Source organism: Stenella coeruleoalba, assembly GCF_951394435.1.
Source record: "Stenella coeruleoalba genome assembly, chromosome: 2".
Classification (NCBI taxonomy): domain Eukaryota; kingdom Metazoa; phylum Chordata; class Mammalia; order Artiodactyla; family Delphinidae; genus Stenella; species Stenella coeruleoalba.
Window position 1 is genome coordinate 75,207,121 of NC_137147.1, and position 22,344 is coordinate 75,229,464.

Below are 22,344 nucleotides of genomic sequence, written 5' to 3' on the forward strand. Positions count from 1 at the left end.
GGCAGTGGAAAACCAGGCATTTTATATTCATTGAAATCCTGGAGATTTTGATGGATTTGTTTCCCCTATCTTCATAAAAAAGCTGACTACATGGGTCTTTTTTTCTCTCTCCCTATTTTCAATTATATTGAGATCCCTTTATATGGTTTTCCCATATTATTAATGATTAAGTTACATAATTATATTATATATATTTTTTTGGCTGCATTGGGTCTTCGTTGCTGTGTGTGGGCTTTCTCTAGTTGCCGTGAGCGGGGGCTGCTCTTCGTTGTGGTGCGCAGACTTCTCATTGCGGTGGCTTCTCTTGTTGCGGATCATGGGCTCTAGGTGCGCAGCTTCAGTGGTTGTGGCGCACAGGCTTAGCTGCTCCATGGCATGTGGGATCTTCCCAGACCAGGGATCGAACCCGTGTCCCCTGCATTGGCAGGCAGATTCTTAACCACTGTGCCACCAGGGAAGTCCCTCTTCATATACTTATAAAAAATTTATTACTGTGTAGTTTGAATTTTCGTACGTCTTTTTTTTGCTAAAAAATTTTGACTCAACCAAGATTTCAAGTATCAAAAAATACTAAAAGGGACTTTTTGGTTAGTTTCAGTGGTGTTTTTTGTAGACAGATGTTTAGGAAATATATGTCAGTAGCCAGAACACGTAAGCATTAAATATAAGGGAATACCTGTTGCTAATTTTGGGAGGTTATCAAGGTACTAGTAATTCTAGTGCCACAAAATCCCATAGTTGGAATGCATGTAGCAAAATTTGGGGGAGGAGAGAATATTTGATGCCAGAGTTAGTGTTAATATATGTTGTAGGAATCATAACACAGTGGTTCTCAAACTCTTTGATATCAGGACCCCTTTACATTCTTAAATTATTCAGGTCCCCACAAAGCATTTCTTTGTATGGGTTGTATCAAGTACCTAAAGAAATTTAGCTTCAAACATACATGAAGCTGGAAAAGGGAGAAATTTTAATAATCTTTTCAGATAATTATGGATATTCTTTGTTACTACTACACTAAAAGTCTGGAAGTGGTAATCTCTTGAAAGTTAGTTGTAATGTGGAATCTAAAACCACAGCAGTGAACTTTTCATACTCAAGTTATGGGTCTGTCTTGCACCTTTGATCCTTTACCCATGGATGATTTTGTAACAAGCGTTGCTTATTTGGAAAATATTGGTTCCCTCAGTTGTACAGATCTGGTAAATGTACACATTTCATTTTATGATATTGGAGAATCGTGTATGTTAATATCACCACCGATATCAGAAAAGTCTTGAGTAAGTAGAGAAGCTGTCAAGTTCACAATGGTGGGTACAAGTTTGTCAAAATTTTGATTTTTGCTTGAAAACTCGAATTTCATCATTGACAACATGTTTGTCATTTGTTTTCCTTGAAGTGATAGGCTCACTTAATTCATTTTCAAGGAAATGTATGCCAGATGCCCAACTCTGTTTAAATGGCTAGTTCAGTTTGTTACTCAAGTAATTATACAAGTGCTTTTCCTTGAGACAACCATCATACTTCAGTTTGCACACAGAAATGCTTTGTGTGTACTTCCCATTTGTTTACACAGAATATTAAAAAGACATATACTCAAGGGTTAGGATTTCATAATATTAATCATTTTTACTGTGTCAAGGACATTTTTTAGTGAAACTGGATTTGTTTCCTATGAGTGTGATAGTGAAGAACATAGTTTGGTGCCACTGCCTTGGTGCTGGAACAAATGGTTATCTGCATGCGAAATAATGAAGTTAGGCCCCTTCCTCACACCATACACAAAAATTTACTCAAAAATGAGTCCTAGATCTAAATATAAGAGCTAAAAGTATAAAACTGTTGTCGAAGAAAGCATAGGTAAATCTTCATGTCCTTGCGTTAGGCAAAGCCACCTTAGATATGACATCAAAAGCACAAGAAAAGAATTTGGACTTCTTTAAAATTAAAATCTTTTGTGCTTCAAAGGACAACATCATTACGAAAGTGAAAGAAAACCCACTGAATGGGAGAAAATAATGCAGATCATATCTGGTAAGAGACTTATATCTAGAACATAAAAATAACTCTTAAAGCTTAGTAATAAAGCAGTAACCCAGTTACAGAATGGGCGAAGGATCTGAATACACACTTCTCCAGAAAGGGTATACAGCTCATCAGGAATCATGTGAATGGGGACTCAGTCAACATCATTAGCCATTAGGCAAATGCAAATCAAAACTACAGTGAGATACTGCTTCATACCCATTGGGTGGCTATATAAACAATAAAATAATAAAAAAGATAACAAGTGTTGGTCAGCATGTGGAGAAAGTGGAACCCTCATACGTTACTATTGGGAATGTAAAATAGTGCAGGCACTTTAGAAGACAGTCTGGTGTTTCCTCAAAAAGTTAAACTTAGGGCTTCCCTGGTGGCGCAGTGGTTGAGAGTCCGCCTGCCGATGCAGGGGACGTGGGTTCGTGCCTCGGTCCGGGAGGATCCCACATGCCGCGGGGTGGCTGGGCCCGTGAGCCATGGCTGCTGAGCCTGCGCGTCCGGAGCTTGTGCTCCGCAACGGGAGAGGCCACAACAATGGGAGGCCCGCGTACCGCAAAAAAAAAAAGAAAAAGAAAAAAAAAAGTTAAACATAGAGTTACCATATAACGAGCAATCCCTCACCTAGATATATACTCAAGACAAATATGTGCACACAGAAACTTCCGTGAATGTTTATAGCAGCATTATTCATAGTAGCCAAAAGATGGAAACAACCCATATATCAAACAATTGATGAATGGATACAATGTGGTATATCCACATAATGGAATGTTACTCAGCAATAAAAAGGAATGTGGTATGATACATACTACAACATAGATGAACCTTGAAAGCATGTTAAGTGAAAGAAGCCAGACACAAACGCCACATATTATGATTCCATTTATATGAAATGCCCAGAATAGACAAACCCTTAGGGACAAATGAGATTAGTGGTTGCCTAGGGCTGGGGGGAGATGGATAATTATTGCTAATGGGTTTTTTGGGGGAGGATGAAAATGTTCTAAAATTTGTGATAGCTGCATAACTAAATACACAGAAAACCACTGAACAGTACACTTAAAGTGGGTGAATTGTATGTGAATTCTGTCTCAGAAAGCTGTTTTAAAAATAGAGTAGGGTTTCCCTGGTGGCGCAGTGGTTGAGAGTCCGCCTGCTGATGCAGGGGACACGGGTTCGTGCCCCGGTCCGGGAAGATCCCACATGCCGCGGAGTGGCTAGGCCCATGAGCCATGGCCGCTGAGCCTGTGTGTCTGGAGCCTGTGCTCCGCAACAGGAGAGGCCACAACAGTGAGAGGCCCACGTACCGCAAACAAACAAACAAACAAATAAAAATAGAGTAAGTGATGGCTGTGAGGTTGCCAGGCAAACATGTACCTTAAACTTAGAATTTCTGTTAGGAAAAAATTACACATATCTTGGGTAAATACTGAAGTTTGTATTCCTATTTTGCTAGTGTGAAAGAAAATGAACAAATTACTCTACTTTTCAGAAAGGAGAAGATGAGTATGCCAACGTTGATGCCATTGTTGTATCAGTGGGTGTTGATGAAGAAATCGTTTATGCCAAATCAACTGCGTTACAGGTGAGAAATTTACAGCTGTGTTTAGCCCTGAGAGTCATTGAATCAGCTACTAGACTGTTCAGTATCGTAGCCACTAGCCACATTAAAGTTTTAACTTCTCAGTCCTAAGTCTCAAGTACTCAGTAGTGGCTATCATAATAGACAGAGGACATACAGAATATTTCTGTCACAAAAAGTTCAGTGAACAGCACTGATTTAGAACATAAGGAAAAAGGAAGAGAAGTATATAAATTAGGATGGATTTAACTTTAAATAACAGAAAAATCTAAATAACAGTGGGTTAAAAAAAATATTTCTTTTTCTCTTAGATAGTCTTCAGGGACCCAGGTTTTTTCCCGGTCTCTACTCTGCCATCCATAGAGTATAGCTCTTGTGCTCATTTTGCAAAATTTGCTGCAGCTTCACCCTTATATCTGCATTCTGAGCAAAAAGAATGGAGAGAGGGAATAAAATGGGAGACCCTCCCTCCTTTTTTAAAGAGACTTTCTTGAAGTCCCACAGAATACTTCTACTTATAACTTAATGGCCCAAATTTAATCTAATGGTCATGCTTAGCTGCAAGAAAGGATGGGAAATAGGGTCTTTGTGCTGAGCATTTTGCCCAGCTAAAGGTCATGAGTCTCTTTGAGAGAGAAGATATGAGTAATTGGTAGGCAACTAACAATCTTTGGGGAGCTAGAATGCACAGTTCCCTGAGGTGCTTCTCTGTCTCTTGTTTTATGCATTTCTGTCCTACTAAACAGTAATATACTTCCTATAAACACAAATTATCCAGACGATTTGATGGTCTTTATTATGGAATGTTTCAAACAAATAAAAGTAGATAAAAGAATACATTGAACTCCTCCTGTGTACCCATTATCCAATAAATTGTCAACTCCTGACCAATCTCATTTCATTTGAATCTACATCCAGGTTCCCCATTCCATGATTATTTGGAAGTTAATTCCAGATACCTTAATTTATAAATATTTCTGTGTAAGTACATTAATTTTTTTGTATCTGTACACACCGTTGTCTTTTCCCATAGACATGGCTCTTTGGTTATGAACTAACTGATACTATCATGGTCTTCTGTGATGACAAAATCATCTTTATGGCCAGCAAGAAAAAAGTGGAGTTCTTGAAACAGATTGCTAACACTAAGGGCAATGAGAATGCTAATGGAGCCCCTGCCATCACACTGCTCATACGAGAAAAGGTCAGAACTAATAAAGAAGGTGTCATAAATGTGAAAGAATGTTTAAAAGTGATAAACAGAAAAGCCTTCTAGGAATTTAAAAAATACAGGGGAAGATTTAGCTGACTGTCATTTGTTAGTCAGGAAGAAAAGAGTTCAGTAGTCCTGTCAGTTCTGCAGTAAGACAAATGGGTTATGAAATTCTGGTGAACACTAACTTTATCCATTCTTGACACTGTCAACTTGTTTGTTTTAATCTGAGTGCCTTAATTAGAACAAATAGCTTTTAAATATCCTTAAGGAAAATGAGGCATACCTCATTTCCAGTTTTTATCAAATGTACTCTTTTTTGTTATACTGCCCACTTCTCTTCTGAGAAGATTTCTTCTCAAAATGTTGTTCACCTTTGTATTTGAGTTTCTTAGCTGTTCCTGAAGAAAAAGAATAGCCTTCTCCGCTTATATGGTACTTCACTTAAGCATATAAAGATATTGAAAGAAATTTTGCGTTACCTTTTGGTGTGTTATAGTCTGCCCTAAAGAAGTAGGTAGTAGAAGGGGAAATAGAATTTATTCTTTCTGTAGTTTAGAATATTCTCTGCCTAGTACTAGTAGAACATAGATGTCTAATTCTGAAATTGAACCCCTTTTCTTCCCTGTGGCACTGATAGAATGAAAGTAATAAGAGCAGCTTTGATAAAATGATTGAAGCCATTAAAGAAAGCAAGAATGGCAAGAAGATTGGTGTGTTCAGCAAAGACAAATTCCCAGGAGAGTTCATGAAGAGCTGGAATGACTGCCTCAACAAAGAGGGCTTTGACAAAGTAAGAATACTCTTGGAAATAGGCACATTGAGAGTTGAGAAGAAAAAATTGTGAGGAGCTTCCATAACAGATAATGCAGAGAATTTGTTTTGGGAAAGCTATATATTCATTCACATTTCCATTTTTCATTCCCTTCGGCTGAGCAGTAAGGCAGTTTTCTTTCCAGTTAGGAATGAGGCATTCAGGAGAGAGTTCAGGTACTTCAGAGGGAAACTGAGGAAAATCTCTTGTCCAAAAAAAATTTTGTTTTTTTCTTTTCTTTCCTGTCTGCCTTCCTTCAGCCTTTATGGAAACCTCAAGAGAGAGGCATTTATATTTACATTTTAAATGATACATTAGTTTAATGCCTCTTAGAATACACCAGTGACCTGGTAAAGAGCTCTTTCAGATGTTTATTCAATCCAAGAAGAGGAGATTTAGATATTCTGCAGACTGCTGATGAGTAGTTTGCTGTTAAATAACCAGATATCATCACTGATAATATTTGACTTGGGGGAGAGATATTTCTTTAGCAATTCCGTATCTGCATGTTAGAAACTGTTTATCGCTTTGATTGCAGATAGACATCAGTGCAGTTGTGGCCTATACCATTGCTGTAAAGGAGGATGGAGAGCTCAATCTAATGAAGAAAGCAGCCAGCATCACCTCTGAGGTCTTCAACAAATTCTTCAAGGAAAGAGTCATGGAAATAGTCGATGCAGATGAGGTGAAAAGGGAGGGGGGCGTCTTTTTACTGTTTTAATGAAGCAGAAGTAAGTCTCTCCCATGCGGCGTTTTTTGGTGTGTGTTCGCCTTCCTTTGATACATAAGTTGGTGTGTAATTGTGCCAGCTCTCTTTCAAAATAACTATAAACCTGCACTGTAGTTTCTGGAGGTTACCCAGTATTTCACTTGAGAATTCCTTGAATAGCTGTGAATTCCACATATTCTCTAAATTTGCTTTACATGTACACCAGTATGTTAAGTGGTGCATAAACCACTTCGTAAGACTTCTATAGCATCCTATATGATATCAGGATATATGTTATCTTCAAATGGTGATATCCAAAAACCCAACACCCCTCTGCCACTCTCTAGTAAGTATTGTTTTATTTCTGGATATACTTACAGAAAGTTCGACACAGCAAACTGGCTGAGTCTGTGGAAAAGGCCATAGAAGAGAAAAAATACCTAGCCGGGGCAGACCCTTCTACTGTGGAAATGTGTTACCCTCCTATCATTCAGAGTGGTGGCAACTATAACCTCAAGTTCAGTGTGGTGAGGTAAGTAGGAGAATTTCAAAATATAACAACAACCAGAGCATTTCAGCCTTTGGCCTGTTTTTTTTCTTGGACTCATTCTGGAATTCAAAAAAGTAGGAGGAGGGGCTTCCCTGGTGGCACAGTGGTTGAGAATCTGCCTGCCAATGCAGGGGACACGGGTTCAAGCCCTGGTCTGGGAAGATCCCACATGCCGCGGAGCAACTGGGCCCATGAGCCACAGCTACTGAGCCTGTGCATCTGGAGCCTGTGCTCTGCAACAGGAGAGGCCGCGACAGCGAGAGGCCCGCGCACCGCGATGAAGAGTGGCCCCTGCTCGCTGCAACCAGAGAAAGCCCTCACACAGAAACGAAGACCCAACGCAGCCAAATAAATAAATAAAATGAATTTATTAAAAAAAAAAAAAGTAGGAGGAGAAAGAATGATCATTAGCCTGCTTTTTACATTATCTTCTTGTCTTATTCTATGCATATTTTTATTTTATTTCACAGTTACTCATTTCTTACTTGAGTATTTGATTGTAAGCATTTTCCAGATGATTTAAAATGCCGAGAAAAATGCAAAATGTTGAAAAAAAATCTTATTAGATATATCATAATGTAATTCCCCTTCTGATTTTTAAAAAATACTGTAAAGAGGGGACTTCTCTGGTGGTCCAGTGGTAAAGAATCTGCCTTCCAATGCAGGTGATGTGGGTTCAATCCCTGGTTGGGGAACTAAGATCCCACAAGCCGCGGGGCAACTAAGCCCACGCACTACAGCTACTGAGCTCGCGCGCCTCAATGAAAGAGCTGGAGTGCTGCAACTACAGAGCCCAGTGCTCTGGACTCCGTGCGCCACAGCTACAGAGCCCACACACCCTGGATGGAGCCCATGCGCCCCAACTAGAGAGAGAAAAACCCGCACACCACAACTGGAGAGAAGCTCATGCGCCACAGCAAAGAGCCTGTGCCACAACAAAAGATCCCGCATGCCTCAACAAAGATCCAGCATGCCGCAACTAAGACACAATGCAACCAATAAATAAATAAATCCATCCATACATACATACATGCAATGATGTTATAACCATAGGTTTTAAAATAAATAAGTAAATAAAATAAAAATTAAAATACTGTAAAGAATGCTGTGTGTCCTGGTTGGTTGGAAAGGATTAATTCATGGTGAATTCATAGTGGACTGGTGGAAAGGTGATGCCTTACCATCATGCTGTTAGGTTATAATGAATAAAATTCAGTATATGTTTTACATACTTAGGATACAACAGCTTTTTACTGAATTTTTATCCTAAAAGCTTTGGCCATTAAAGTTACTCCAGAGCATTTATAAACTGATTTGTTCTTTTAAAAAAAAGTTTAGGTCATTTTTCCGCTTCAGCTTTGGGATATAGCAGGGAAAGGTAGTGATTACAGATGTGTGTGTTAGTGATACTAAGGACTTCACTAGTTTGTGTAATGAAATGCTTTCTTCCTTTGGTCTCTAGTGACAAGAATCACATGCATTTTGGGGCCATTACCTGTGCCATGGGTATTCGCTTCAAATCTTACTGCTCCAACCTTGTTCGCACTTTGATGGTTGATCCTTCTCAGGAGGTTCAAGAAAATTACAACTTTTTGCTTCAGCTTCAAGAGGAGCTGCTAAAGGAACTAAGACATGGTAAGGTGCCTTAGATAAGGTTTAGAAATCATGTAACAAAAATGTAGCATTTATGGACGTGTTTATCCCTGAGGCTCTTGTACTGTAAATAGAATTAGATTTTACTAACCTCCAGTCATCCTAGCATTTAGTTCCTCAGTGTACTTTTATGCATGGGTGGTTATTGTGGTATTATACTGTTGTTTAAAAAAACCTCTGACTGGTTAGGCCTCTGTGTCCAGATCTTCATAAAATACTCTGGCCTTATTACTTTTCTTGAGAAACTTCTGAGAAGTAGTATCTCTCCCAGCAGGCTGTGTAATATTAATCCTATATTGAATGGATACCCGGAATCTTAGTTTGAGAGATCTAATAGCAGCCCTGCTAAGCAAGCAGCTGCCTACCTCAAGAGCAAAGCACTTGACACTCTTTTGCCTTGAGACTTTTCACTCCCCGATGGCTAAATGGGCCTTCATGTTTACCACCTTCAAACTACTTCGTAAGCCCGCTCATGTTTTGCAGAGCTTCCAGGCACCATTCCCCCATGATACCTCAAGTCGATCTTGAGAAATCCAATTAGAGGTCATAGTCCTAGGTAGTTTAATAATAAAAACCCCTCTGAGGCTACCATATCTGGCTTGAAATATGTATTCATATCCTAGACCCTGAAAAATTAAGTCCAGAGTTCTTCCAGCAGTAATTCACCCATTTAGTAGTCGTGTTTTTCAAAATGTATAATAAGTTTAATGTGATACCTTTTATCAACTCTTGAATTATTTCAATGAAACCAACTGGGGTTCCACAGTCCCACTGGAGTGATGCTAAAAAACAGTGTAATTAAAGAATGACCAGGCAGATTGTTTTTTAAAATGCACATTTCTAAGTCCTACCACTCCTGCAACTGTATTCCTTATTTTATGCTTTGAGAAACCCTGCTTTATGAAATATTTACTTATTTATTTATCTATCTATCTATTTGTTTATTTATGGCTGCATTGGGTCTTTCTTGCTGCATGCAGGCTTCCTCTAATTGCAGCAAGTGGGGGCTACTCTTCGTTGCAGTGTGGGGGCTTCTCACTGCAGTGGCTTCTCTTGTTGCAGAGCACGGGCTCTAGGCACGTGGGCTTCAGTAGTTGTGGCTTACGGGCTCTAGAGTGCAGATTCAGTAGTTGTGGCGCATGGGCTTAGTTGCTCCGTGGCATGTGGGATCTTCCCAGACCAGGGCTGGAACCCGTGTCCCCTGGATTGACAGGCGGATTCTTAACCACTGTGCCACCAGGGAAGTCCCTAGTGGACTTAATAGGTGAAAAAAATGTTGATTAAAAAAATGTGATTTGGGGCTTTTTTTTTTCTGAAAGATGCTTTAATGTCCCCTGTCTGTCTCATTAGGTGTGAAGATATGTGATGTATATAATGCTGTCATGGATGTGGTTAAAAAGCAGAAGCCAGAGCTGCTGAACAGAATTACCAAAAACCTTGGGTAAGATGCTATGATATACACTGTCACTCTGAGTCAATTTTCGTGACTGGCAGTCAGGCAGAATATTCTTAGATGATTCAACCAATATTTATGGACTATTAAACTTAACTGTGTGCCAGACACATTGTGTTATCAGAGAATGTGAGAAATGCTTGAGTTCTACTCCCAGGGATAGGGTGGAGATTTTTCCAGACCAATGTAGTAGATGCCAGTAGTGTTCCAGCCTTAAATTACAAATGTGAGGAGACATTACATACTATATTTCCTTTCTTAGAACACCTTAGCTCATATTTGCAAATTAAGTACTCTGAGATATCCTACTATTTAAATTCTTTTTTCAATTTTTATTTTATCCAGTGTTTCTCAAATGTATTTGACCACTGAACACCTAGAAATACCTAATAACATCTTACAGAACCAAAGACATTTGAGAAACAAAAGCTCTAGGCAGTCTCCTTAGATGGAAGCTAGTTGGGGTATATAGTTTATTTCTGTCCTTCTCTGATGGACAAGAGGAAATATATTGACCTATACCAAGTCTTGGCCTAGGTGACTTAATGAAGCCAGTTATCACATTCTACTAAATATAATAAGTGTTATATGCAGTACTTAATTAGAAAGTCATTTTCAACATATTAACCCAAAGACTGTCCTCAGATCTTCTTTAACTGACTGATCATCAGGGGCAAATCACTCAGCATGTTTGCTTGCCTTATCTTGAAAATTGAAATAGTATATATTGTACTTGACTCAGGTTAGAGATCTTTTAGCCTATTGCTAAAGTTTCTCTTCATTCCTTTTTTAGGTTTGGAATGGGCATTGAATTCCGTGAAGGCTCTTTAGTAATTAATAGTAAAAATCAGTACAAACTGAAGAAAGGTGAGTTTTACATGCATGCAATAGAAAAATAACTTTTTTGAAACTTTTCTTTTTGCTTTGTCTCCCTCTATTCTGTATAAAATCACACTTCTCCATCCTTTCACAGTCATTGACTCATTCCTGTTTTGCTCTTTTAGGAATGGTTTTCAGCATCAATTTGGGATTCTCAGACCTGACTAACAAGGAAGGGAAGAAACCAGAAGAGAAAACCTATGCCCTATTCATTGGTGACACAGTGCTTGTGGATGAGGTATGTATTGCTTCTTCCACTTTGAGTGGTCATGAACTGACTTTGGAAGCGCATTTTTACCCTATGGTTCCCCCCTCCTTTTTTTTAATTGAAGTATAGTTGATTTATAATATTATGTTAGTATCAGATGTACAGCAAAGTATTCAGTTATATATTTTTTTCAGATTATTTTCCATTACAAATTATTATAAGATACTGCATATAGTTCCCTGTGCTACATAGTAAATCCTTATTTACTCTTGTTTATTGCTTATCTATTTTATGTGGGTTTTTTGTTTTTATATTTGTTAAATGCTAGCTAAGGGGAAGGAGAGATCCCTATGATAGCCTAATACAGCTAGGGATAGAGATTGTTTAAGCCAAACCCTTTATTACATTGTGGCTTGAACTTCGATTATGATAATGTCAGGAACTGATTCTGATAATGGAACTGATTTTTTTAGTAATGGCTTTATTGAGCTACAGTTTACATACCATACAGTTAAAGTGTACAATTTAGTGATTTTTAGTATATTCACAGTTACGCAACTATCACCACAGTCTAACTTTAGAACATTTTCATCACCTCAGAAACCCTGTGTGCATTAGCAGTCACTCCCCACTTCCCCCTCAGGCCTAGGCACTGACTTTCTATCTCTAAGGATTTGCCTTTTCTGGATATTTGGGGTCTTTTTTGACCGGTTTCTTTCACTTAGCAGGAACTGATTCTTAATAATAGCAAATATTTAAGTGCTCTTATTATAAGCTAAGCATGTTTATGCATTAATTTATTGAATCCTTATAATAACCCTGTGAAGTAAATATTCTTATCCAAGTATGCAGATAAAGAAACTGAGGCACAGAAGTATAAGTAACTTTTCTAATGTCACAGAGCTGGAAAGTGCTTGAGCCAGGTTTCAAATCAAGCCTGTATTCTTAATCATGATCCCAGCGTTGCCTCCCAAATTGTAGTTCCTGATGTGCGTTTCGGAAGATAACTGGTTTTATTTGTTGTCAAAGATTTTTTAGTACCAGAAGGTTCAAAGCATGGCCCAGCTATTTACTGGGTTTGAAAGTGAAAGTGTTTCACTTAAATGCTCTTACAGATGTCTAACTTCCTACTTGTATTCCAGGATGGCCCGGCTACCATTCTCACTTCTGTGAAGAAGAAAGTGAAGAACGTGGGGATTTTTCTAAAGGTAGGAAGAAGATAAATGAGTGGTGTAGGAAGTTTGATACAGTGAAGAAGATAAACAATATTGGCTAAAATAATTAAGACCTGAATTTCTGATTATGATTTTTTTCCCCCATAGAATGAGGATGAGGAAGAAGAGGAAGAGGAGAAAGATGAGGCTGAGGACCTGTTGGGAAGAGGTTCCCGAGCAGCATTACTTACAGAAAGAACACGAGTAAGTTTACTGTATTAAGTTTACTGTATTACTTTGATGGTTCACAGGTTTTGATAACTTGGGTTTTCCCTTCTCCAGAATGAGATGACTGCAGAAGAAAAGCGAAGAGCACATCAAAAAGAACTGGCAGCTCAACTCAATGAGGAAGCAAAGAGGCGATTGACTGAACAGAAAGGGGAACAGCAGATTCAGAAGTAAGAGTTTGCATGGAGTTGTAAGATTGTTTTAGGGTTATATGTGTTGTGCAGAAATTTCTCAAAAACATCTTATTCCCACTCCAGAGCTCGTAAATCTAATGTGTCCTATAAAAACCCGTCTTTGATGCCTAAGGAACCACACATTCGGGAAATGAAGATCTACATTGATAAGAAATATGAGACTGTAATAATGCCTGTGTTTGGCATTGCGACACCTTTTCACATTGCCACAATAAAGGTACTAACTTTGAATCAAGCTCCATCCAAACAGTGTCTTAAAATAGATGACTCTCCTGCTTATCATAGATGACTGTCTTGTCTGCATTGTCTCTCACATTCTGCTCCTTCTGACGCTACCTTTCTCGCATTACTGACTTTCCCCCATCCCTAATCTCCTGCTGTCATTTTTCTTCCTTTCCAGTTTGCACTTTGGAGAAAGTTAAATGATCTAGTCTAGAAACATAATTTGCCTGTTTCTCTTTGAACTTTGAGAATTTTTTAACCTTTTTTCATAAATGTGGCACAGAGAAAGAGCTTTGAGAACTCAGTGATTCTTTTGGAAACACACATTTGGTCATATAAAAAAATAGGCTAAATATGTAGTTTATTAGTTTTAGATTAAGGATTACAAGCTAGGTTTAGCAGCTTGTAACTACTAACTTAATTTTAGCATCTCTATAGCTACTGATCTTTATCTAGGAAAGAAATCTGTTTGTTTATTTTGCTAATGCTTTTCCTTTCTTTGAACAGAATATAAGTATGTCTGTGGAAGGAGATTATACTTACTTGCGAATCAACTTCTATTGTCCAGGCAGTGCTCTGGGCAGGAATGAGGGCAACATCTTTCCTAACCCAGAAGCCACTTTTGTCAAGGAAATGTGAGTTCCCAGGAAAACAACCATCCCCAAATGCCTGTTGGCAGAAGTGCTACCCTCGGAAACATTTCGTTCTCTGTGCTGTGTTCTCCCCCATTCTAGTGAATGGCAGCACCTTCCTCAGTGGCACTTGATTAGGTTCACCTTGCTAACTTTGTACTGTTTTGAGGATGGAACCTAATTTAAATCCTCGTGAAGATATTTTATCCTCACTATATACATATTTGGTGATAAAATCTCAAATGTGTGCCACATTGGAGTCTATTCATTCTTGAGGTGGAATAGGATAATTTGGAGAAGTTTATGCTGGATTTGAAATATATGTGTGTTTCCCCCACCCAATGGATTAGTCATTTATAATATTCTCTGTTTAAGAGAGAAAAAAGGGAGGTTTTTTCAGTTTTCCAGACATTGTTTCACCAGTCAGTAGTACCTTTTTCTCCTAAAAGATAATTAAACCAGTTATAAAACATAATAATGGGTTCAGGTTACCTGGCGTAATAAAGAAACTCACATAAGTGCTTCCCCTTTTCTGCAGTACATACCGAGCTTCAAATATGAAGGCACCTGGAGAACAGACAGTACCAGCCTTGAACCTTCAGAATGCTTTCCGAATTATAAAAGAAGTGCAGAAGCGTTACAAGACTCGGGAAGCAGAAGAAAAAGAGAAAGAGGTGAACCTGAACACCAACAAAGCACCTTCGTGCAAAAGGACACATGTGGGTTTTGGGGACATGGAAAGATACGTGAAAATTCACGTTGATTTTCATTCTGTTTAGGGCATTGTCAAACAAGACTCACTGGTGATCAATCTAAACCGGAGTAACCCCAAACTGAAAGATCTGTACATTCGCCCGAATATTGCCCAAAAGAGGATGCAAGGCTCACTGGAGGCCCATGTCAATGGTATGGATGATGTCTCATGTGCCTGGGCTTTGTCTTCAGGGGCACATTTGTAGGAATGACAGATCAGATAATATAGTAGGACAAGGAACTGCTTGGAGGAATCTACTTTGACATCGCTGTGTGGCCAGAAGGAAAGGAAAGCTCTGTACCTTATTGGCATTTCCTCTGACCCTGTTCAAATCAGCCAGAAAAGATTCAGTACCTTCTGGCCTAACCTGATGATGTTCCTGATACTTAGTTGCTTCCTTTCTTCCCTCCCCCCGAGGTTTTCGCTTCACGTCTGTCCGAGGAGACAAAGTGGATATTCTATACAATAACATCAAGCATGCTTTGTTCCAGCCGTGTGATGGGGAAATGATTATTGTCTTGCACTTTCACCTCAAGGTATATCTTTTTATCAGCTAGCTGTGAGCTCTTGGGCAAGATCTTTCTATCTCCCTCTTTCCCTTGAAATAGTGATGAAAAATATCACCTATTGCATAAGATCATCAGGAGGATTGAATCAAATAATGCTTATGAAGTCCACAGTGCCTGACATCTAGAAGGTGCTAAGCGTGTTTGTTCCTTTGGTGTGATATATAATGACCTCCAAAACGTATAAGGTCTTCTCCAAATTCCTGTTTCTGAAAATTTTTCTTTAGACAATTTATTACCAACATAATCTTTTAAAAATTTATACTCTTTCATATTCCCAGATGTCATTATTGATGATGACACCAGGGATGGTTTAACTGTTTTTACATAAATGCTGTGGTTTCCAGTGTAGATGTTTTAATATTTTCATGTTTTGTTGTTATCTTGCTTGTCTGTTGTGTAGACTTCTTTGTGGAAGAAGTCTTCTGACTTCTTTCTTGTTCTTTCCGCTTTGTGCCCTCAGAATGCCATCATGTTTGGGAAGAAGCGGCACACAGATGTGCAGTTCTACACAGAAGTGGGGGAGATCACCACAGACTTGGGGAAACATCAGCATATGCATGACCGAGATGACCTCTATGCTGAGCAGGTGAAATTTGGTTTTGCAGGGGAGTGAGGTAGGATGCAGTCCAGATCTGAGTTCAGTAATTGTTATATTTTATAAACAACACCTGAAACTATCTGCAGAACTTTCTCAAGTATCTGCTGGCATGGTGTAGTGCTATGGCTTATGGATTAGACTTCAGTTGCAGGCTCAGCTCTACAGTTAATGTTATGGTGACCTGGAATAAAGTATCTGTGCTAGTATCATAGTTATCAGAATTAAGGACTACAAAAGCACTTCATGCGTTTTGAAGGGATTACTATTAACAAGTAAAGTGATAACTGTAGTTAATTCGTAATTTTTTCTTCTGCAGATGGAACGAGAAATGAGGCACAAACTGAAAACAGCCTTTAAAAATTTCATTGAGAAAGTAGAGGCTCTAACTAAGGAGGAACTGGAATTTGAAGTGCCTTTTAGGGACTTGGGGTAATGTATCTCCTCCTCTTTTCGGCCTTTAGAAAAATTAGTTATTCTTCCTTTAATAATAATTTAACATGACATATCATGTCCTTTTTCCTATGGACATCCATTCCTTCTTGGAAATGTTTAAGGGCTGGGGTGAATGGCTAAGACTGAGAGGCTCCCTCTGGAAATGAGTTTCCAGCAAGCATGCTGGAGTTGTGTTTGGAATGGGAAAAGGAAAGAAGCCTGTTGTGGCAGCAGCAGTTTCTCTTGCAATGAGCCCCATCTTAGGTGAGTTTCTTGCTGTCTTTCAGATTCAATGGCGCTCCCTATAGGAGTACCTGCCTCCTCCAGCCCACTAGTAGTGCGCTGGTAAATGCTACAGAGTGGGTGAGTATTTCTGACCTCTTTTTAGGAAAACAAGTGTTAGAGAAAAGAAAGCAAGAGGGTAGACATTTTGAAACCTAGGTCCTTATTTCTTTGGATTTTCATTTTTGATACTTATCTTAGGTATAAAACTTACTGAACAAATGATTCTTTAAAAGTCTCTTTCGTTTTTAAAGATAGTTTCTTTACATAATTTCCTTAAATATTTTCTCCTTGAGGAAAGATTTTGATCTTGCAGATCCTTTTACTGGGGCTTCTTGGTATCTTGTATTTAGTCTTTGCCCCCCAAAACAAACAAAAAAACAGTTTAGTTATCCTTTGTGTAGTGATTTTTAGATCCTGAAAGTATTTGAAAATGCTAGTGCTTTGTGGGAAGTATTTTTATGAAAATAATCCTGTTCTTTCCTGACAGCCACCTTTTGTGGTGACGTTGGATGAAGTGGAGCTGATTCACTTTGAGCGAGTCCAGTTTCACCTGAAGAACTTTGACATGGTAATCGTCTACAAGGACTACAGCAAGAAAGTGACAATGATCAATGCCATTCCTGTTGCCTCTCTTGACCCCATCAAGGAATGGTTGAAGTAAGTAGACCTGCCAGCAATCTCCCACTTAGCCCATGAACATTGTACCATAGAATATGAGTGTGGTATGTCATACATAAAATCTGCTGGTGTACTTAGTGAAACTGCCTTTCGGTTGTTATCAGCCAGGACTCGAAAATTTGGGATCTGTTAGACATAGAGCCACTTTTTCCTGAATACCCAACAGTAGTTTATGGATGTAGGAGAAACAAAATCTAAGATCTTTTTTGATTCTACTTGATGGGTATATAAAAAGATCCATACACATGTGTAATAATTTATTTACAAAAAGTGGGGGATATTTCTTTCTAGTTCTCTCCTTTTTCTAAAAGATGAGAGAATATATTTTTATTTTAGCCTTTGACATTCATATACTGACACTTCAGCTAAAAGAATTCCTCATAGAAGTACCGGAACCCCGATAAAAAGGGAGACATCACTACATAGGTAAAGGGTGAGGCATGTGTAGCCATGAGTGTAGATTGCTCTGCCCTCCTTCCCCCTCCACTTACCTGTGAAGGGGAGGCACTATAAATATAAATCTCCTCTTAAGAAATGGGTTGAGAGAGCTTAGAAATAGGCTGTGAGAAAGATACAAGTTTATAGTTAATATGAGGATCCTAAGAAACATATGCAGGTAAGTGATATGGTATCACAAATATTTAATAAGTTTGTGTGACTTTTTAAAATCAGCTTTATTGAGGTACAATTTACATGTAATAAAATTCTTCAATTTAAGTATATGATTTGATGTGTTTCAACAAACGTGTACAGTCTTGTATCTACCATCATAATCAGGATATAGAATATTTCCTTTGCTCACGGAAGTTCCTCATACCACTTTATAATAGTCATTCCCCTCCCTTCAGCCGTCACTGGTTTCTGCCACTATGTATTTTGCTTCATCTAGAATTTCACATAAATGGAATTGTACAAGTATGTAATCTTTTGTATCTTTCATCCTTCACTTGGCATAATGCTCTTGAAATTGATTCAAGTTGTTCTGCACATCATTACTATATTCCTTTTTATTACTGAATAGTATTCCACTGTATGGAGAGTCCATACTTTATTTACCCATCTACCAGTTAATAGATGTTTGGGTTGTTTCCCGTTGGGGGTCTTATGAATAGCTGCTATAAGTGTTATGTACAGGTCTTTGTATAGACATATGTTTTCATTTCTCTTGGATAAATGACCTAAGAGTGGGATTGCTGTGTCATATGTTTTATGGTTAAGTGTATGTTTAACTTGATGAGAAGCTACCAAATCCTTTGCCAGAGTGGCTGGAAAACCTGCAGCATGTGAGAGTTATAGTCGCTCCACATCCTCACCAATACCTGGTGTTGTCAGTCTTTTCCGTATTAGCCATTGTGGTGGGTGGCTGTCTTATTGTGGTTTCAGCTTGCATTTCCAAGATTACTGATGATTTTTAGCATTTTATGCTTATGTGTACTTTTAATAAAGTATATTCATGTTTTTTGCCCATGTTAAAAATCACATTGCTTGTCTTATTACTGAGTTTTAAGAATTTTTTAGGCTGGATATAAGTCCCTCATCGAATAGAGAGGGTTTGCATATATTTTCTTCCAGTAGTTTCTATGCCTTCTCATTTTCTTAAGATGTCTTTTAAAGACCAAAAGTGTAAATTTTTCATGAAATATGTTTGATCAACTTTTTTCTCTTATAATTTCTGCTCTTTATGTCTTATCTAATAAATTTTGCCTAACCCAAAGTCATAAAAATTTTCTATTCTCTTCTAGAGTTCCATAGATTTAGGTCTTATATTTAGGTCTGTGATCCATTTTGAGTTATTTTTTTCTTTACTGTGGTGTAAGAATCAAGATTCATACTTTGCATATATGTAGCCAGTTATTCTAGTTATCATTTGTTGGAAAGGTTATCCCTTACCCATTGATTTACCTTGGCATCTTTGTTTGGAAAAAAAAAAAGAATATGTAGGAGAGGGTCTAATTCTGTATTGTATTCTGTTCCATTGGTTTATGTGTCCTTACACTGATACTGTACTGTCGTGAATATTGTAGCTTTATAGTAAATCCTGAAATCAGGTAGTGTAAGTCTTCCCACCTAGCTCCTTTTCAAAGTTGGCTATTATTATTTTGGCTATTCTACATAAATTCTAGAATCAACTTGTATCTTTCAACCAACTGGTTTATTTTGTCTAAGTTTATCAATTCTAGTATTTGTGCAATCATATATCCCCTTTCATTCCTAATATTGATAATTTCCTCTTTTTAGTCTGGTTAGAGGTTTATCAATTTTTTTTTTGATTTTTTTTTTTTTTCCCCATCATTATGAAATGTCTTTTCTTATTTCTGGTAACATTCCTCGTTTTGAAATCTATGCAGTGTGATATTACTATAGACTTCTAGCTTTATTTTGGTTAGAGTTTGTATGGTGTGTCTTTTTTTCTGTCCTTATACTTTTAACTTACATTACTTTATACTTAAAGTGATTTACTTGGAGACACCATATATTTGGGTCTTACTTTTTTTAATCCATTCTGAGAATGTCTACCTTTTAATGGGATGGCTAAAAACAGGCCATTTACATTTAATATAATTATTAGCATGGCTGGGTTTAAATCTGCCATCTTTTTTTTTTTTTAAAGAAGGTCAATTTATCTACCTACCTACCTACCTGCTTTGGGTCTTAGTTGCTGCACTCCGGATCTTCATTGCAGCATCTTCGTTGCGGCATGCGGGACTTTTGTTGCAGCATGTGGGCTTCTCTTTAGTTGTGGTGCACGGGCTCAGTAGTTGTGGCATGCAGCCTCAGTAGTTGCAGTGCACTGGCTTAGTTGCTCCACAGCATGTGGGATCTTAGTTCCCTGACCAGGGATCGAACCTGCATCCCCTGCATTGGAAGGTGGATTCTTAACCACTGGACCACCAGTAAATGTACCATCTTGCTATTTGTTTTCCCATCTGTTCTTGTTGCTTTTCTTCTCTTTTTATGCCTTCTTTTAGATTAATTTTATGATTTTTTTTAAAGATTTTTTTGATGTGGACCAATTTTAAAGTCTTTATTGAACTTGTTACAGTATTGCTTCTGTTTTATGTTTTGGTTTTTTGGCTGCACGGCATGTGGGGTCTTAGCTCCCTGACCAGGGATGGAACCCGTACCTCCTGCATTGGAAGGTGAAGTCTTAACCACTGGATCGCCAGGAGTTGTCCCTAGATTAATTTTATGATTCTTTATGATTATCTTCCTAGTTCGCTGATTAGCTCTACAAATCTTTGTTTTACTTTTATAATGATCACTGTAAGGTTTACATATACATCTTTAACTTATCACAGTCTGCATTCAGATAATATACCATGTCTGTTAGAAGGTTGTTATGCTTCCATTTCTCTACTTCTATCCTTTCTGCTATTATTAATCATCCATTTTACTTCTAATATACTGTGAATTCCACAATTTATTGTTATTATTTTAGCTTCTAAACAGCTATCCTTTAATTTACAAAATGAGTAGGGGAAAGTCTTTTATATTTACTCACATATTTACCATTCCTGATGCTGTTCATTCCATTGTGTAGTTCCACAGGGATTTTTTAGTCCTGTGCTGCTTTTTATGCAATGTTTGAAAAGTGTTGTTACATATTTTGTTTGGTTTTCTGGTTGTTTAAGGTGCAAACGTAAATCTAGTCCTTGGCACTCCCATCATGGCTAGAAGCAGAAGTTTCAGTGTTTATGATTGTGCCCATAATGGCTTGATGCTAGTCTTTCAGACAGGTTTTATGCTGAAGGTTTCTCGTTGTGGTCCTTACTATTATTGTTTTTTGGTTTTCTTTTCTCTTCTTTCCCACCCACTTTGATTCTGTGCTCCTCAGTAGACGTGAATAAATGTCATTAGAGCATTTCTTAACACAAGGCACTTTAAATACTAAAAAAAGGTGCTCTCTCGTGAGGGCTAGTGCTCTGGGAGCAAACATCAGATGTTTGGGTACGTTGTGGTGGCACAGCGCAAAGAATACCTGCTCCCAAGTATGCAAAGGGTATCTGCTCTTTAGAGATGCTAATGACCAGGATGACACGGGATGTTCTCACAAAGTATAGAGGATTGATTTTGACTTTATAATGTTATTTTTCCCAGTTCTTGTGACCTGAAGTACACAGAAGGAGTACAGTCCCTCAACTGGACTAAAATTATGAAGACCATTGTTGATGACCCTGAGGGCTTCTTTGAACAAGGTGGCTGGTCTTTTCTGGAACCTGAGGGTGAGGTGCGTGAGTGTGGGGTTTCTCTTCTGGTACATAGTGTTGCCCATTATCATTTGGGCGGTTAGGAGAATGCCATATAAGTAGTACGTAAGGGACCAGATCAAACGGGAGAAGCTCTGAATACAACTTGGTATTGTTGTTTGTCCAAGTTAGTTTTACAGGTAAATGATAAATTAATTGGGCATCGGTAGCCACTGACAAGATTTGAGATTACAAAAACTGTTCCTTCAAAGAATTTCTTAGTATTGGGAGAAAATTCTTCAGGTAATCTTGCAAAAATTGTTTTCTAAAAAATTGCCCTCCTACCTCTGTATAGTGCATTATTACCAAGAGTATGTCTGTGGTTAATTTTCCTGGGTAAAGAAGGATGAAGTGACTCTAAGAAATATGAATGAGATATTTAGGGTATCTAGTGATTGTACCTTATATTAATTTTAATTAAGTCTTTGTATCTCTTGGTCACTCAGGGGTTTGGGTGTTTTTGTTTCATTTTTTCATGTAAGATAGAAATAATGCTGGTGTGCTAAGTGGGTTGAATTAATTCATTAAGTTAATAAAGTAAGTGTTTAAAAAAAAAAGGAAAACACCCAGTGTACAGTATTATGCTCTCTCTAATTCACCAGGGGAGTGATGCTGAGGAAGGGGATTCTGAGTCTGAAATCGAAGATGAGACTTTTAATCCTTCAGAGGATGACTATGAAGAAGAGGAGGAGGACAGTGATGAAGATTATTCATCAGAAGCTGAAGAATCAGGTTAGTCTTCGTAGGAAAAAGTGTTCATGACTTCTTAACCTAATGTCATTTCTGGAGGCTTTAGAAGGGAAGAATTTTATCATTCCATTTTCCATTCCTGTCTAATAAATAATGTTTAATCAATGTTATTGCAGATTATTCCAAGGAATCATTGGGCAGTGAAGAAGAGAGTGGAAAGGATTGGGATGAACTGGAGGAAGAAGCCCGAAAAGGTAGATTTGTTGTTGTTGTTTTATTTTTTTGAGGCACAGGTTTCAATATTTTTTGCCGAATAAGAGTAACGTAAGAACAATATAAAACTGATGTGGAGCCACAGCTACAACTTCATTGACCAGAGACGAAAATGAGGTCTGGAGTGTGTCCGTGCTCTCCAGGTGGCACAACTCCGCCGACTTGGATGCTTTTTTCATCTGCTCAACCCCCCCGGTGGGCCCTTAGCCATGATAGTCTTGTAAGGC

At 38.1% G+C, this 22,344-nt stretch overlaps 1 protein-coding gene across 1 annotated transcript in view; it reads left to right on the forward strand.

Moving 5' to 3' along the window:
* Positions 1-22,344, forward strand: part of SUPT16H (SPT16 homolog, facilitates chromatin remodeling subunit) — a 33,815-nt gene that overhangs the window by 9,710 nt on the left and 1,761 nt on the right. The window contains exons 2-25 of the mRNA XM_079911909.1: positions 3,533-3,625; positions 4,656-4,826; positions 5,476-5,628; positions 6,188-6,334; positions 6,739-6,890; positions 8,371-8,543; positions 9,912-10,002; positions 10,808-10,881; positions 11,019-11,131; positions 12,244-12,309; positions 12,424-12,519; positions 12,598-12,713; positions 12,801-12,954; positions 13,467-13,594; positions 14,130-14,265; positions 14,371-14,497; positions 14,763-14,881; positions 15,375-15,500; positions 15,829-15,941; positions 16,232-16,307; positions 16,717-16,886; positions 21,006-21,135; positions 21,757-21,886; positions 22,021-22,098. Coding sequence (XP_079768035.1) covers positions 3,533-3,625; positions 4,656-4,826; positions 5,476-5,628; positions 6,188-6,334; positions 6,739-6,890; positions 8,371-8,543; positions 9,912-10,002; positions 10,808-10,881; positions 11,019-11,131; positions 12,244-12,309; positions 12,424-12,519; positions 12,598-12,713; positions 12,801-12,954; positions 13,467-13,594; positions 14,130-14,265; positions 14,371-14,497; positions 14,763-14,881; positions 15,375-15,500; positions 15,829-15,941; positions 16,232-16,307; positions 16,717-16,886; positions 21,006-21,135; positions 21,757-21,886; positions 22,021-22,098 — 2,932 coding nt within the window. The remainder of the gene's footprint in view (positions 1-3,532; positions 3,626-4,655; positions 4,827-5,475; positions 5,629-6,187; positions 6,335-6,738; positions 6,891-8,370; positions 8,544-9,911; positions 10,003-10,807; positions 10,882-11,018; positions 11,132-12,243; positions 12,310-12,423; positions 12,520-12,597; positions 12,714-12,800; positions 12,955-13,466; positions 13,595-14,129; positions 14,266-14,370; positions 14,498-14,762; positions 14,882-15,374; positions 15,501-15,828; positions 15,942-16,231; positions 16,308-16,716; positions 16,887-21,005; positions 21,136-21,756; positions 21,887-22,020; positions 22,099-22,344) is intronic.